The sequence below is a fragment of the Pteropus medius genome, unplaced genomic scaffold, assembly GCF_902729225.1.
Source record: "Pteropus medius unplaced genomic scaffold, Ma_sr-lr_union100, whole genome shotgun sequence".
Taxonomy (NCBI): Eukaryota; Metazoa; Chordata; class Mammalia; order Chiroptera; family Pteropodidae; genus Pteropus; species Pteropus medius.
Genome location: NW_024349519.1, coordinates 11,797,476 through 11,813,932, shown reverse-complemented (window position 1 = coordinate 11,813,932; position 16,457 = coordinate 11,797,476). Strand labels below are relative to the sequence as shown.

Below are 16,457 nucleotides of genomic sequence, written 5' to 3'. Positions count from 1 at the left end.
GTGCTCATCGTATTCCTTCGTTATACCCCAAGGTCCAATACTTCCCCTCACTTCCCCTTCCACAACCACCTTCCCCCAGATCCCCCATCCCCCACTTCATACTAGACTTAAAGCCACCTGCTTGGGAAGCAGAAAATGAAGGCCGCAAATATTCTTTTATTAATGTCAATAGATACAGTTCTAAGTGCAAGACAATTAGGGTCAGATCTGCAAAACAATTTATTATTGTTTATTTGTTTTGGATCTCTGGAGCGCATGTTAAAAAATACCCAGGTGCTAATGAAGAAAATCATGGTCAGGGCCCTTCGCATATGAGAATGAGATAAAACACTGAAGTTCATGCTTCATTGCCAATTCCACTGGAGGTTGAACTAATGCTTATTTATCTTTCTTACCTTCTGGTCCAATAGCCAAGCAACAGTTGTAGGCCCCTGGAAGAGAGAGAGTTGTTTGAACACTCAGCAGGATGGCAATAGCATGAAGAGGTAGTCTTTGGCCATGAACAAAGTGTAGGCAGAGCCAGGAGAGTGGTGACACCTACTATCCCAAATGTAAACATATTTATTACTGTGAGCCTCTGAAGAAAAGAAGGCTGAATCTTAGCATCAATTCTTTCCATCCTCCTCAGCAAACATACATATTAATTTTATGTATTTTTGAAAAAAAATGTATAGATATAGATATATCTTTACCCATCTCTGATTATTTCCAAAGCTAGTCCACTAAAACTGGAATAATGAGGTCAAATGGTGCGAACATTTATAAATGCCTAACATATTGTGCCTAATCACTTTCAGTAAACCTTGTGCCAATTTATACTTCCAATGACAGTATAGGAGCTTTCTCCTTCCAGGCAATGTTATTTTTATTGTCAGTTATTTTTAGAGGCCAAATAATGAGGAGGAAAGAATCGAGATTCTATTTTTTTTCCGCTTCTTATTCATCAAGTGGCTTTGGAAGAACTCCTTTCTCTCCTCCGGTCTCATTTTCCTGACCTGAAAATTAAGCAAGGTGGGGTTGGATTGCTGGTCCTCAAAGTGAGTTCCCCAGATCAGCAGCAGCATCTGGAACCTGACAGACATGCAAATTTTAGAGCCCCTCCCCAGAGCTACTGAATCAGAAACTCTGGAACTGGGACTGATCGATCTGCTTGTAATACAAGCTCCCAAAGTAATTCTAATACAGCTAAAATTTGAGAAGTGCCAAACTGGATGATGATATCTAAACTCTGCTCTATTACTAACAGCTTTGATCCATCACTTTGACGCATATAGAATTAGAGGAATTTTCAGTGTGGATTTGTTGGCATGACTCTTTTGTGTACCTCAGAATTGAATCTGACATAGTTGTTGCTGCAACTGGTTTCTCGAATTTTTCAATCTCATCACATAAGATATGTCTGATTTTGCTGCAGAAAGATAAGATCACCAACAATGAACAGAGATAACCAGAAGTAATAGGTGTGGTAGATAAGAGACTGTTGTGATATCAGACAAACCTTTGAATCCTGGTTCAGATGCTTACTAGCTGTGAGCTTGAGGCTCAGTGTCCTTATCTGCAAAATGAAGATAATTAGAGAGTATTGTTAAATTCATTAAACAAGGATGCCATTAGACTAGGTGGCTCTAATGCCTCAGCAGCCTACATAAGCAAACTGAAACCTAACCTGGAATGCTTAAGGTTAAAAAATCAAAACCTATGACGATCAATCACAAATGGCCAGACTAGGCTTTCTCCAATAAGGCAACTGCTTAAACTAGCCAAATAATTTCCTTGCTTTGTCTCAGTATGTTCTCTATAAAAGTCTTGCTCCTAGCTCCTGTGGATGGAACGCTTCTAACCACTTCTGGTTTGACACTGCCCAATTTGAATCAATTTTTGCTCAAACTCTTAAAATTTTAACTATGCCTCAGCTTATCTTTTATACTTCATAGAATTATTGTAAACATTAAATAAGATACGACATGTAAAACACTAATCCCAGTATATGGAATATAGTAAGTGTTCAGTAAATGTAGACTATTACCTATTATTAATAAGATTCTAAAGCCCAGTTAAGTTCATCTGCATACAAGCAGTCCTTGTTATGGCACGAGTCCATTAAGAAATAAATAACACTCACAGATTGAAAAACCACTGTATGGTGAATTAACGTCATCTTAAGTAAAGGGACTAAAGAAACACAGGAAGCTTTAGAATGGTGGGAAACCGTAGTTGTAGGAAATATGCTATATTGATATGAAGCAGATTTGTTTTTTCAGTAAAGTTATCTTGTAGCTATTCATAACTTCTCTTTGCCAAAATTACTATGAGATGAAAAAGGGCATTTTCTCCTCAAAGGCCTGACTTCTGAACTTTTCTGATTGTGTTTGTCAATTTTGTATCCTATTCCTACTTTTTTCCTTTTTTTTTTTTTTCTTCTTGAAACCTAATACTCTAGGGTTGGATATATTCATAATCAGGAGGCCTCATTATCAGGGATCTTAGCCATTGAGGTTTCAAAGCACAACCCACCATCACTGCACTAAGTAGGGTGTTTCCAACTAAAGTGACAGCACACTTGTCAATTGCAAAAGAGTTACTTTCAGGCCCAGCCTAGCTTTCTTTCTCTTACATACCCCTGCTCCAGTTTCTAGAGAAATGCTGACCTCAGTCTTCTCCTCCAAGTTGCAGCCCTTTGCACTCCTGTATTTCTCTTGACGTTAGGGGATTCCTTCAAACAAGTAGCATCTCTATGTTACTTTAATTCTCATAATGAAAATTGAACACTTCTGCATTTTCTCAATCTCTAAATAATTTTGCCAAGGATTGGGATTTGGAAAAACATAAATTTCCCAAGAAATACTGAGAAGGAATTTCATTCCAGAAACACTAATCCTTATGATCCGAAATCTCCTTTTGGAAAGAAGTCACTTGTTTTAAACAACCAATGATATAAACTCACTCTGTTCTATGAAACTGTTTTGTCATATGTCCATTTCTGATATTACTCAAACCATTATGACAAACCTCCTTATTCTTGAAAACCTAATTTCTGATGTCCTGATGGCTTATTGGGGTACAAATCTATTTACTTTCCATTTCACCATAATTAGCTTGGTGAGATGCTTTCTCTAACAGGAATCTTGATAGCTCTCCGAGTTCACACGGGCCTTTCTTTCCATCACAGTGCATTCATTCATTAACCTCCAAAACCCAAGTGCTTACTGCTTTCCAAAATTGGTGGTTGGGGAGAGAACATTAATTTAAATAATTGGACCCACAAAGATTAATTCATTGTACAAAAATATATTGACCACATAATAAAAGCCATAAGTCATGCTAGTATTAGGATCATAACAAAGAATAAGACCTAGTATTTGAGGATGGTCTGAAAGGGAAGAAAAGAGAAAAAATATTAGTTTTAAGGATTAGCATAGATAAAGGCATTTCCCTTTGAAAATCCTTATGGAAGTTGGTAGGATATACAAAAGCCTGATATGTTTGCAAATTAGCAAAGAGTTTTATATGCCCAGATGGAAGTGTGAATTGAGCAGAGTTGTCATTGTTGAGGTGAAGATGGAAAGAATTTTTTCATCAAAAAGGATGGTGATAGAGCCGCATGGGCCCCATGTGTCATGCTAAATTTAGAAAATCTGAGCATAGTGGAAAGTTATTGGAGGTTACTGAAATTATTAAATTAGCCATGCCTCATTAGACTTCCTTATCCAGAAATTCGATAGAAGATTCTATAGCTGTTCCCTATAATTCTTGGTTCTGTTAGTTAGAAAACTGACAATTCAAGAAATTTATTTCTAATCTAATTCTCCTGAAGAAATCAACTGCTCCGATTGCAGTTTTGCCCAACAGATATTTATTTAAGAGCATCCATGTGGCAAGCCTTATGCTAGGTGTTGTGTGTGCAAAGATGGGTAAGGCAGAGTCTCTACCCCAATCATTTTATAATCTAACAGAGCAACAGACATTTAAGCAGATATCAGAAAGTAAGTATGAAGCAGCATGGTCTTATCCTAGTTGGGCTTTCATGATACCAGAGTGATGCAAGATTTCTTAGATTCTGTCATATTTGACTATTTATTATGGGTCATTAATAAATCAGAGTCAGAATTCCAAAGGTTAATAAACTTTGCTAAGAGTAGACGAGGACACAGTTACTGAAGTAATTTCTCTGTTTCTCATTCTGTTTTATATTTGAAGAAAATAGGTGACCTTCATTTGAAAACTGCAGAAGGGGAGACAGTTTCAATATCGAAAGTATTAGGAATTTTCTGGGGTTGTTTTTAGAAATATTTAGAGTAATTTTAGAGTAATTGAATATTTAAAGTTAGAATTTATTTCAAAAATCGACTAGTCAAACCGCTTTATTTACCTCATGAAGGAAGAGTTCCCAACTACTTTAAAACATGTTTCAGGTTAGACATCGCGCTTCTTTGTTCACATTTGAACGTTCACTCTAGTCACTATTTCACTGCTAAACATAATGCTTTTCTGTGCAGTCAGTATAATTCCCATGTTAAAAAAAAATGGGGAAACACAGAGAAGGTAAGTAATTTATCCAAGGCCACACAGCCGACGGTGTTTGGGAAAGAGCAGAAATTGAAGTTCCTAACTTCAAATCCAAGATGCAGGACATTACTCCATTCAATTTCCTTTTGAAAATAGTTATAAACACCAACGATTTTTTCTTGTTTTAAAAAAACATGTAGTCAGTTCTTTTTATACGAAGCCCTTGGAAACTCTGGGAATGAGTTAGTTTCCTTGCAAATACTTTTTTTTTTTTAAATCTGCCCACACTGGTTTGTTATTATAGGGCTGTTCATGAATGCTAGGTAGTTGGCATTCTTTCTCTTTTAAAGAATGATTTGTTTGCTTTTTAACATGTATATCTAAAATAAGATCATTTTACTCTTCTATTGTGGGTAATAAAACAGGCTATATTGGATAAAGTACAGTACTGAGAAAGTCTCTAGCACTAGTTTTGCTGTGTAGTATTCAGTTATTTTTTTTTAGTCAGAATGATCTGAGTCCAAGATTATCGGAATCTTATATACTTTTGCTTCTATTCCTTTATTTATGTGTATGGAAAGAGAAAAATAGCTAAAAAGATAAAGCACTTCATCTAAATGAAGGGAAAGGGCTCTGGGCCTGTGGCCAAACAGCATCTAAGCACCAAATACTTCCTTTTCTGGAGCAGAGATTGCCTATCTGGTCATTTTGTTACTGACATTGCTTCTATCAACAAATATTTGTCAGTGATACATGACGATTATTGGGATTATCTTCCTCCTTCCTCATGCATTTTCTTTCTCCCATACTCCCATCCTTTTCCCATTTTTTGCTTCTTCCCTCTTTCTACCTTGAGTTTCTGTTATGCGCCAAGAACTGTACCAGGCACCAGGATGTAGAGATTTAAGACCTATACCCTGTTTACAAACATCTTATCATCTAGTGTTGTGGTTTTCAAAAGTTTTTTCAATGTGACTTATATAGAAAAGGCAGAAGGTTCACCAATCTATTATATGATCCATTTTTTCATAAAAAAGAAACAAAGAAAGAAAAAGAAAATAGTTATAGCAAAAAATTAAAGATATAATGAAAATTTTTCTTAATGATAAGTTTTTAAACCCTGAGCCCAAGTTCCTGAGTTTGAATACTGATTCTGTCCCTTATGAGTTATTTCACCTAGTGCTCTAGTTTATTCATATGTAGAATAGGGATGTTAATAATATCTACATCATTTGGTTGCTGAGAAGATTAAAACTTATAGAAAAGTTCCTGGAGCATAGTAGAAATCATTAAGTGCTAGATATTATTGTAGTTAGTGTTGTTGTTAATAACAGTCTTTAGTCATTTGAAAAAATAAAGTCTGTATACTTAAAAATAGATGAAAGATTTTACTTTATAGTACATTGGGAGGATCGTCATAATTCTGGGGGATGAGAACGATATTTGAGAATCATTAATTAATAAGAACAATATTTGAGAATCATTAATTAATACTGTTAGAGATATTGTACTAGAAGAATATTTAGGGCAAGTTTTAATGGGTACACAGTGGTGAGAAAGATAAAGATCTAGCCTTAGATATATTTTTTGTTCTAGGAAGGACAAGAGCTCCTCCAAGGCAGTGTAGGCCCTAAGAAAAAGGCACTAGATAGGAGAAGACACAGAAGGGGTTCACTGGCAGAAAACCAATGGAGGTTCCCACCTCGGAAGACCTCTAAGTTCAGTGTATAAGTACAATCTCATTGTCTAGTGTGATAGTTGTATTTGCCTTGAGCTCAGTCTCAGGATTGGATTTGCAGTGGTAACCTTAGAGGAGGATGAGATAAAATCTGCCTTCAGGCAAAGGGCAGGATTACTTACTACTCCCTGTAAAAATAGTAAATACCTAAAGTTCATCATTTCTCTCCCATAAGGCAAAAAAATGTTGGTGCAGAAGTCCATCTGATGCCTCTTGTATCATCCATAGGACTGGCATAGGGAATCAGTGAAAAGCGATATGAAACCTATGCTGCTTGCTGTGTGATGAATAATAAATCCTTTGTCTCTGACCCATGATTTTATGTCTTATTCCAGCATACAAGAAACAGTAAAGAGCTAACATGTTAGCTTGCCAGTAGAACAAAATGTCAGACCCTTCAGAGCATGAGAGAAAATGGCTCTGGAACTCTATGACTGGGAGGTCTTCAATGCAAGGATTATGTAGTTGTGTTAAATTATCAGCAGACACTCAACACATGTAACTTCTTGCTTTTTTGTTTTTCTTTTTAAGAAACAAAGTATGGCTGGAGAGATGAAACTAATGTTAATTCAAAACAAAAGGGAATATGACAGCTCAAATAGCCATCATTCTGGATGTTTCACATTTCAGTTCTCCTCTCATCCAAATCCAAAGTAAAAATATGTATTTTACTTTTTAATACATTTGCCCTCTATTCTTGCTTATTGTAGCTCCATAATCATTGAATTTTATGGTATCAGACAAAAATAATATGATGCAATTACCTCAGACTTGAGAAAATCTTGCTTTTGGACCCAAATACTTAAAATCTACCAGCCATGGCACCAATTACCATCACCATTATGATGATGATGGCTTTGCTAATGAGGTGTGGATATTTAAAGTCACTCTCTAGGTTTCATTTCCTCTTGACTGTGCCTGGATCCTCAGTGCAATCAATTGTATCTTTGACACTTTTTCTGGAACCTTTTTGTCGGACTTTTCTCCTCCCCTTTCTAAGTGACAGATAGAAATGTTAATTCACATAATCAGATTTTATGAACATGAAAAAAATGCACTTTTATCTCAAATCTCTTTCATGTTGATTTTTACACTTCAATAGTAAAAAAAAGAATTTTTTTTAGTTGAATAAAATTAAACTATGAAATTAATACGTTTATGGCAAAAAAATTTCAAATACTCTAAAAAGGTATTAAATGAAAAAGAAAAGTTCATCTCTTATCCTTTTTACCCCATTCTCTTTCCCCAAATGTAACAATTCTTAACCTTTTTTGTGTGTGTAGTCTTCTAGACATTTTTTATTCACATATAAGTAAATATTTTGTCCACATTAAAATTTTAACAATTTTTTCCACGAATTGCTTTCTTCTCTTTAAAATATCTCTTAGCTGTCTTTCCAAATATCCTCAAATATATTAACTTCATTATTTTTATCAGATGTATATTACTACAAGTTTGGATATATACTGGAATGAATACTTAACAAAAATGTGAACGTATTATGTATATATTTCACTGCACCTATGTAAGTAGAATCACTGAGTCAGAGGATTTGTCCATTTTAGATTTGATTAATATTTCTAGATTATATTAAGAGTTAATTTTATTTCTCCCTTTTCCGGGTTTAGGCATTGTACCACAATTCCTGTTGACATAAGAATGTCCAAACCAGTAAAGAATTTTTATGATTTATTTGAGCTAGCTGATGACAATTGCTGAGAAGCAAGATCTCAAATGCTCTGGAGGACAGTTTTGCAGTTTCTTTCATGCATTTGAAATTAATGAAAGGAAGGAAGATTACATGACGATTGGAGAAAGCAAGGCAGGCATAGGATTACAGGATAGTCAAGATTATCTCTTGAAGGTTGTTATTCTTATTTCAAAAGTGTATTAACCCAGAAGCACAAAAACAATGGACAGAGCTTGCTTAAGGCAAAGATAAACCTTTTACTAAAGAAGTTATATGCCTGGCTACTACCACGAGTTGCCCAGTTAGAAATTTATATCAGATCACCTTGTGAAGTTACTTGCCATAGAACTTCTTTTTCATCCATGCCCCTAAGAAACGAACACACTTCAAAGAGCTAATACTGATGATTTAGATTTGAATACTGTCAGAGGAAGGCCGCTAGGATGGCAAAGACTATCATAACAGAAACCTTATAACATGAGGAAAGTCATGAGGATTTAGCCTAAGGACAAGAAGAATTAGAACATTCTTTAAACTAACATTTTTTGTTTACTTTGTACCAGGTATTCTATTAGAGGGCTTACTGTGGATTATCTCACTTAACCTAGACATGACTGTGAGAAAAAGAAATGTTATATACAGTATTTCCATTTATCAGACAATGAAATCACAGTTGAGAGCCTATTATTTATCTCCTCACCCCAACTGCTTCCAATCCAAGTCTTTTGGTTTAAACATGGTGATTCAGACATCTGTTAGTTGCAACATTCTTCACCTGGAAAGATAAAACATACTGAGAACATTTGCCTGATGATGTGGTTTGCGTGAATGCTCTGAAGGGAGGAGAAAGGAATTCTTCATTGGAAACATAGTAATTGAAACCTATTGTCACTGGATATTGTGCAGGGTTCTGGTGATGCCATGGTGACTGAGACCCAGTCCCTGCCTTCTAGGAGGTTTGAGATTAAAGAGAAAGGCAGGCAAGTTAACAGAAAATTACAAAGTAGCAAGTGCTTGGTTTAGAGTTAACACAGATAGTGAACCTCCCTTCAAGTTTTGGGGGCTCCAGAAGGACATTATTAAATGGAAGGGCTATAAAGCTGAAATTCTTACCTTCAAATAAGAGTAAAATTTATCTAGGGAAGAAGGTGGCATGAGCCTTTAGATGGGCATTAGAGGGAAAAGGAAAGGCCAAAGCTACATTTTTGATCACCTGCCAGGGCTTTAGTTTGGCTTGAGGATAGCATGGGAGGGGCCTGAGAGCTAGGTCTCAGTTGGAAAAGCAGGTGGGGCCTTTTTATGGCCTAGCTAATGAGTTTGGACCTCTTCCTGAGGGGAATGCTTATTTAAATTAATATAATAACTTACGTATTTATAAAGTAAAATTATACTTACACACCTCTGTTCCCAACAACAACCCCTTTATATCTGAGGTAGCTTTGAATTGGCTGCATTTTATCTGGAAGTTGAGAGTCCAACTTTTTGTACATTGAGTTTTGGTAAAATGAGAAATAGGAGCTCATGTCGACATTGACATTCAGTCTCTTCAGACTACTTCACAAAGTAGGCTTTAAAAAATCAAATTGAAAACAACGTCCCCACCAACTGTCACAGGTGACTTTGGAGTTGAGGGGGTGCGGCAGAGAGGGTCTGTCAGGAAGGAATGCTTCCACACATTTGCGCTGTGGAGTTGATCACACAGCAAGTCAGGGGCCAGTGGTCACAAAGTCGGGAGAAGATGAGAGGCAGATCAAAGAAGCACAGTCGTTTAGATGCACGGCCTTGGGGAAATCTTCGGCCAGCTTTACATTCATTTCCGAAGCCTAGGGCAGTGAGCACGGGCCCTGTTTTCTCTCTCCCATGCCACCCCATGAGTCAGGTCCTACACCTCAGGCCTGAAAGTCCACTCATGTGTCAGTTACCTTACAGGAACAAAATAGTGCACTTCTTATGTTATGCCTGGGGGTAAATTCTGGATATCCATCCCAGGATGGTTGTTTTTTGTTGGTAATTTTCCTGCTTTGTCCATGAAGTATTCTGAAGTATTCGAAATAAAGAAAACCAAAGACTGGAAGTCTGAGTTCTTAGAGATGGGAAACACGTCTATAAAATGAACTCTAAATAATTCCAAAATGCTCTGTCCTCTTTTCTGTCAAAGATTCTGACAAGAAAAACTGTTGCTTATCCTCGAACGGCGCCTAGTGAAGGATGTCAGATAATGCAAGTATTTTTCTCTTGTTAATCGTCTTGTTTTATGATTCTCAGTTTTACATGGGAAACACATGGCATCTGGTGAAATTACCTCACCCTGTCTGAATGTGATTCCTTCCATCAGGAGACCCATGTAGATTTCCACTGACTTCGCTAAAAATGCTACATATGTGTCTTAGATCAAACAGTACCCCATGGGTTTATATACATCATAAAATAATTTTTCTACAGAGAAGCTCACACATGACATATTATATGTTCCAGTGATGAAGATCCTTCTCAATCCTACGTGTGCTGGAGGAAACAACAGCGCCCCTCCCTTCCGCCAGTGAAATCTCACACATGTTGAATAATATAAGGGAGTCAAAGGTATCAACTTTTTAGTAAGCCAGAAGAGTTATAATTTATGAACATACACACAGGACTATGAGGCCAAAAAAAAGACTCCAAGGAGGAACATGGGGTGTGTGAGCTAGGGTCAAATTTAAATAAATAAATATATATGCCGATACACACACACACACACACACACAGGTGATACACACATACATGTATACATATATATTGTTTATATATATGTATATGTATGTAGACATTTATATATAAAGGAGAGATTATAAAAATAGAGCAATGGCAGACAATTAGAAGGTCAGCAGGTGTGAAAGATGACAGTGAGTAGGATTGGGTACAGCAAAGGCAAGGTTTTCTATGAAAGGATTCAAGGTACGAGCCCTGACTAGTGGATTTCTGTCCATGCTGTGGTGCCTACGAAGAGAGGGACGTGTCACAGAATTCTAAACATAAATCTAGAATAATCCATTTAGTGGGTTGCATAGGTATGGACAGGGCAGTTTGGCCTGGAGTTGAAGATATGGCTGGGATGAAATCTAAAGAACTAAGTTCTTTCCAGGAGGCAGCTGTTGGCTTGGGAAATAAAAGAGATCCTAACTATAAGAGCTAATATTATGTCAAGTTAGATATATGGTGAACCGAGTACTTGTAGCTCATTTGTTAGTTTGTATTTTTATCCCTAAATGTTCTCTACTGCAGTAAAATACAACATATATTCAGAATACCTGATTCTGTAATATACTAATGTGCATCTGTGAGGAGGAAGGATGTAGAAGAGAAGAACTGAACTTGGGCTCCAAAATTGCACACTAAAGAGAAGAACCAATATTTACATTCTTAAGAAGGGTGTATTAGTTTCCCAATGTACTGTAACAAAGTTCCATAAAAAGAGTGGCTTAAAACAATAGAAATTTATTCGTTCACAGTTCTGGACTCTAGAAGTCTGAAATCAAGATGGCAGTATCATTTCCTTCTAAGGGCTCTGAGGGAGAATTTGTTCCATGCCTCTCTCTTAGCTTCTAGGTGACAGATGAAATTTTTGGCATTCCTTGCCTCGTAGATGCATCACTCCAATCTCTGCCTCCATCTTCACAGGATATTCTCCTTGTGTCTCTGTGTTTTTGCATGTGGTCTTCTAATAAGGACACCAGTCATATAAGATTAAAGCCTACCCTACTCTGGTATGACCTCATCTCAACTAATTACATCTATAATGACCTTATTTCCAAATAAAGTCATATTCTATGGTACTAGGGTTTAGGATTTCATCATATCTTTTAGGGTGATACAATTCAATCCATAACGCAACATCGGCGGTGAACACAGAAACCTCTGGGAAGTCGTGTCATAGCTGGCAGTTAAGAAAGCTCACATTTCTATCTTTGGAGCCTTACTTTGAATCAAAAGCTATTCGAGTCTCCAATGAGCTGCAAATAAATCAATAGGTCTCCTATTATTTAACTTGAAAAATGAAGGGAATGATAAAAAATGAGAAAAATAATCATAGAGAAAAAAATGAATGGAAATTATAGAAAGATAAGGGCTTTCCGAATACTTTCTTGCTATAACAGATATTGTATCAGTTCAATCAAATTTTAATATTCTATTTTTGTTTCAAGAACTTCAAATAAAAAAGAAAGAAAAGAAAAAGAAACAAATACCCACTGAAGCATGGAAGAGGAAAAAGTTCTCAATAAAAATTGTAAACATTTCAAAGGAATATTGTGTGGTAATATTAAATTCAAAGCAAGTTCTGGAATTGCTGTTTTCTGTGAAAGACTAGTAGTTAAAGTTTCACAGTGATAAATGAGAATGGGTTTCATAATGGTTATTTCACCATTACTAATTCACCTATTGGATCTTAATATAATATGTCAATGCCTCTTCTTCTAAGAGGAGTCTAGTCTTCCATTTCCCCTGCATGATTAAGCCCTAAATTGTGCCCACGGGCCCATGTGTACAATATGTACTATATTGTTGCTCTCAAGGGTTTAATATAAATGTAACATCATGTTGTACACAAAAAATTTCACTGATTTAATAACTAACATACTCAGAGAGAGCCATTATTTAAAACAGCATAAGAATGAAAAAAACATTTGGTTGATGAGAATTGAGCCAATTGGGATCAACTACCTTGTCATCATTCGGGCAGCAGAACATAAATATGGATCAGATGAAAAGAAATGTTCAGGTCAAATGCAATGGGTTGTTCCAGACTGCCACAACTGAAAGATAATGCTTTGCTTGAGTAGAGAGGAAGGAATAAGTAAGCGTTTTCTAAACCTTAAATACTAGAGTGAAACCAGAGCATTTGAACTGAAGCAATTGCCTCAGTCTAATGACTTCATTTCTGTCCTCTAACTTGGGAAAACAAGATGTCAAAAATAATCCATTAAAAATAGCAAGAAATGTACAAAGCCTACAAGAAGAAAACTATAAATCTTTACCAAGGACATAAAAGAAGACAAATAAATGGAGGGATGTGCCATGTTCTTGGATGAAAGCATTATAAAGATGTCAAATTACTCCAAAGTAATCTATAAATTGTACATAATCTCAAAATTCTAATGGGATATTTTATGGAACTTGATGAATTGTTTCTCAAATTTATCTGAAAGAGAATTTTTGCAAGAATAGTTAATAGAAATAAAAAGTGGAACAATTATGGCAGTCTTGCTTAATTAAAATAGTGGATACTGGTATAGGAACAGGTTGTCATTGAAAAAGAATAAGGTACAGCAATCAATCTTTTTATACATATTAATTTTGATGATGACTAAGTGGTAGTTTTGAATCACTGGAGAAATAATGCTATGGGAACAACTGGTAGTCTATTTGAAAAATACTACATTAAGATGCATTATCTAGCTCACATCTTTTATTTAAAAAATTCAGAAGGATTACAAGTCTAAAATGTCAAAAATAAAATTAAAGAAGTATTAAAAGAAAATGGAAAGAGTCTTTAAAATCATGTAGGGGAAGACTTTCCTCCCAAACATGAAACCCAAAAGTTATTTAATAAAATAATAATTTGATTACATGGTATTTTTAAAATTCTGTATTCAACAGATAAAAATACAAGACTGAATTGGAGAAAATATCTGCATTATATAATATAAAGATTAATATTCAGACTATATTAAGAGCTTCTACAAATCAAGAGGATAAACAATCCAAGAGGAAAAAGGAAGTTCTAAATAAGCACTTTATAGTAAAACAAGTAATTTGCAAAGAAGACATTCAAACAGCCAACAAACATTTAAAAATAGACTCCCTAGTTCACTATGAACTAGAGAAGTTTAATATAAGCACTTCACCAGGTGTAACTTGAGAGTACATTGTACTGGATCTTTGCTGCACACTTCCTGTCCTGAGGCTTCTCTGATGCTGCAGCATGAGAGGCTCATGGACCTACGCTTGGCACTTGTACATGCAGACTCCAGAAATGCAGGGAAGTTAATGCATATGGAGCTATCATGGGATGTGAACTGATGGATAAATGCTTTCCAATTCTGTTCCCTGGGCAAGCCATCAAGATCCTTCAGAGAATTCTAAGGAATAGAGCTTCATTTTCTCATACTGGTGGCCAACTCAATAATGCATCATACCATTGAGTTTTTCTCCTTCCCTGCCCTACTTCACTCCTGCATTTTATTGCTACTCTCTAGAATGACATTGTTGCTGTCCAGTGCCCATGCTTCACCAAGCCAGGGGTAGGAGTAAAGAAAAATTTTGATCAGGAAGTCGCCAGCCTAGAAGATGGGAGACTTAGGAATGTCTCAAATTCATCTTGCTTGTTGGACTGAGTTAGGGGTTTTTAAGCTTGAAAAGGGAAGTGGGAGGGGGAGTTAGCATCAGTTTCTATGGTTTCCAGTTCCTTGATAAGATCTCAACATGCAGACTTAGAGACACCATTGGTGGTCTTGATTTTTATTCTTTTCTGTTAAGCAAACTTGTAAATCACTGCCTCATGATCTTTTCCTCTTTTTTTTTCCTATGAGAAAGAACAAAGACATTATGTTAAGATGTTACCTATAGTTTCCCTGTAGGTTACTATAGGTTATTGATTTGAGACCATGTTGCAAACTTATTCAATCTTATGGTTAGGATCTTAAGCAATTTGTGGTTACAACAGAACAAATAGAAGCTAAGGTTCAACTAGTCCTAAAGGCAGGGTGGTGGCAACAATAAACGGAGAGAGCTCAGCCATAGGGGCATGGTGATAGCATCCAAAAGTTAGTACCTGATCACCAGCCTTTGTTTTTGGTTCTGCTTTTAAGAGAACCCAATCTAAGGGAAATAGTGAGGTCAGGAAAGCTATTTCAAGGAGGGCTTTACAGAGTGACACTACCTAGGTTGGTCACCCATGTTTCAGAGACATATTTTTATTTATTTGTGTACTGTAAATTTGGTCATGTGAATTTATCCCCTATGAAACCACTACTGAATCTCCAGTACCGAACAAAGCATCTAGCGCAAAGTAGATGCTCAGTAAAGCTATACAAATGAATTAAAAAAATGAGTTAAAAGTAGCCAGTTTTAAAGCCCAAGTGCCAAGTTTACATCAATATCTGCATTTTAATCAGGGATTGGTATCCATTTGTGAAATCAAATTAAGATTGGAAAATTACCTTATGAAACCAGAATTGGAATAGAGTTGGATAATACAAGAAATAATGCCATGAAGCAAAAACTAATAGATAAACCAACATAACATGAACATCAGTCTGACTCAGTCAGGGTGCCATTTCCTCTGGGGAAAAAATTTAAAAAGCTATATAGACCTATATTTTTCTTACTCTCAAATGTTCTTTCCTTTTTTAACGCCATCAACCTTTCATATGTTTTTATTCCTCAGTCTGGTAGTATTATCATGACTTTCAACCTTAAATTGAACTTCCTTAACCTTGTTTACATTTTATGGGTGTCTTTGTTGGTCTCTATATCATCATAAAGTGACTCCAAATCTCAGTACAAGATGGGCTATTGTGGGTCTCTTCCTATAGACAGCTCAGTAGTAGACTCTACATGGGTTCTTGTATCTGGCCCCAAATTTTGACATAAAGCTTAATGTCAAGTACTCAATAACTGATTATTTTAGTTGCGTAGCCCCATGGATCACCCTCTGCTGAAGAGAATAAACTATATATTCTTTCAGTTTTTCAAACTATAGAGTATGAAGCCTGGACAAAGGCCCACTGGACCACCTACCCTAACACCACACACACACACACAAATCTTGAGAAATCTTTTCTCAAATTAATAATCATTGCTGAGGTTACAATGTAAAAATATTGATTCTTACATTTTGATTTAAATAAAACAAGTAAATTAAAATAAATTTAAAACACGTTTAGGCGAATCTTGAGAACACATTTGTAATTGGCCACAGGACCACCTAGGACATGTGGGACCACCAATGGCCCTGAGATCACAACTTGAGAACCATTTATCTGTACCACAGCAAATGTACATTCTGGCAGAGAATGAGATGAAATAAACATGTTTCATATTTGTTAATTTAGCTTTCATCTTCTTTTTAAAACAAACTCTTTTTTACCCTTCTCAATTGGATCTTCTCAAAGAGTCAGCCTTAACATTGTCACCTCCTCCAGTTATGGGAAAACAGAATCTAGAAAAAGACAAAAGAGGTTAACAGTAGCCTCAAAGATCCAGCTACCTTACAGCTGAGTGGTGAACCTGATAATAGTAAATTAACCATTCCAAGGAGTTGGCCAAGAGAACTCGTTACATGTTTCTGAAGGTGATGAATTTTTCTCCAATAAATGCGTTATTGCATTTCACATACATTTGCTGATTAAAGCGCACTGAAAAATTAAAAATGAGTTGTGACTGGGACTGCTAGGTCTTATTCTAACATCCATTCTATCATTCTTTTTGATATTTTGCCCAGCTAAAAATCTAGATTTCTCAGCACCCTTCCCCCATTTAGTTAGG

At 36.0% G+C, this 16,457-nt stretch overlaps 1 protein-coding gene across 2 annotated transcripts in view; it reads left to right on the top strand.

The window, feature by feature from the left end:
• The window catches only part of CCDC91 (coiled-coil domain containing 91), a 354,495-nt gene that overhangs the window by 327,740 nt on the left and 10,298 nt on the right, over positions 1–16,457 (top strand). The window contains exon 14 of one of the 2 annotated variants that reach the window (XM_039882421.1): positions 6,580–6,627. The exons of the other annotated variant lie outside the window; for it this stretch is intronic. Coding sequence (XP_039738355.1) covers positions 6,580–6,612 — 33 coding nt within the window. The 3' untranslated portion in view covers positions 6,613–6,627. Of the gene's footprint in view, positions 1–6,579; positions 6,628–16,457 lie in introns of those variants that run through there. 2 annotated transcript variants of the gene reach the window in all.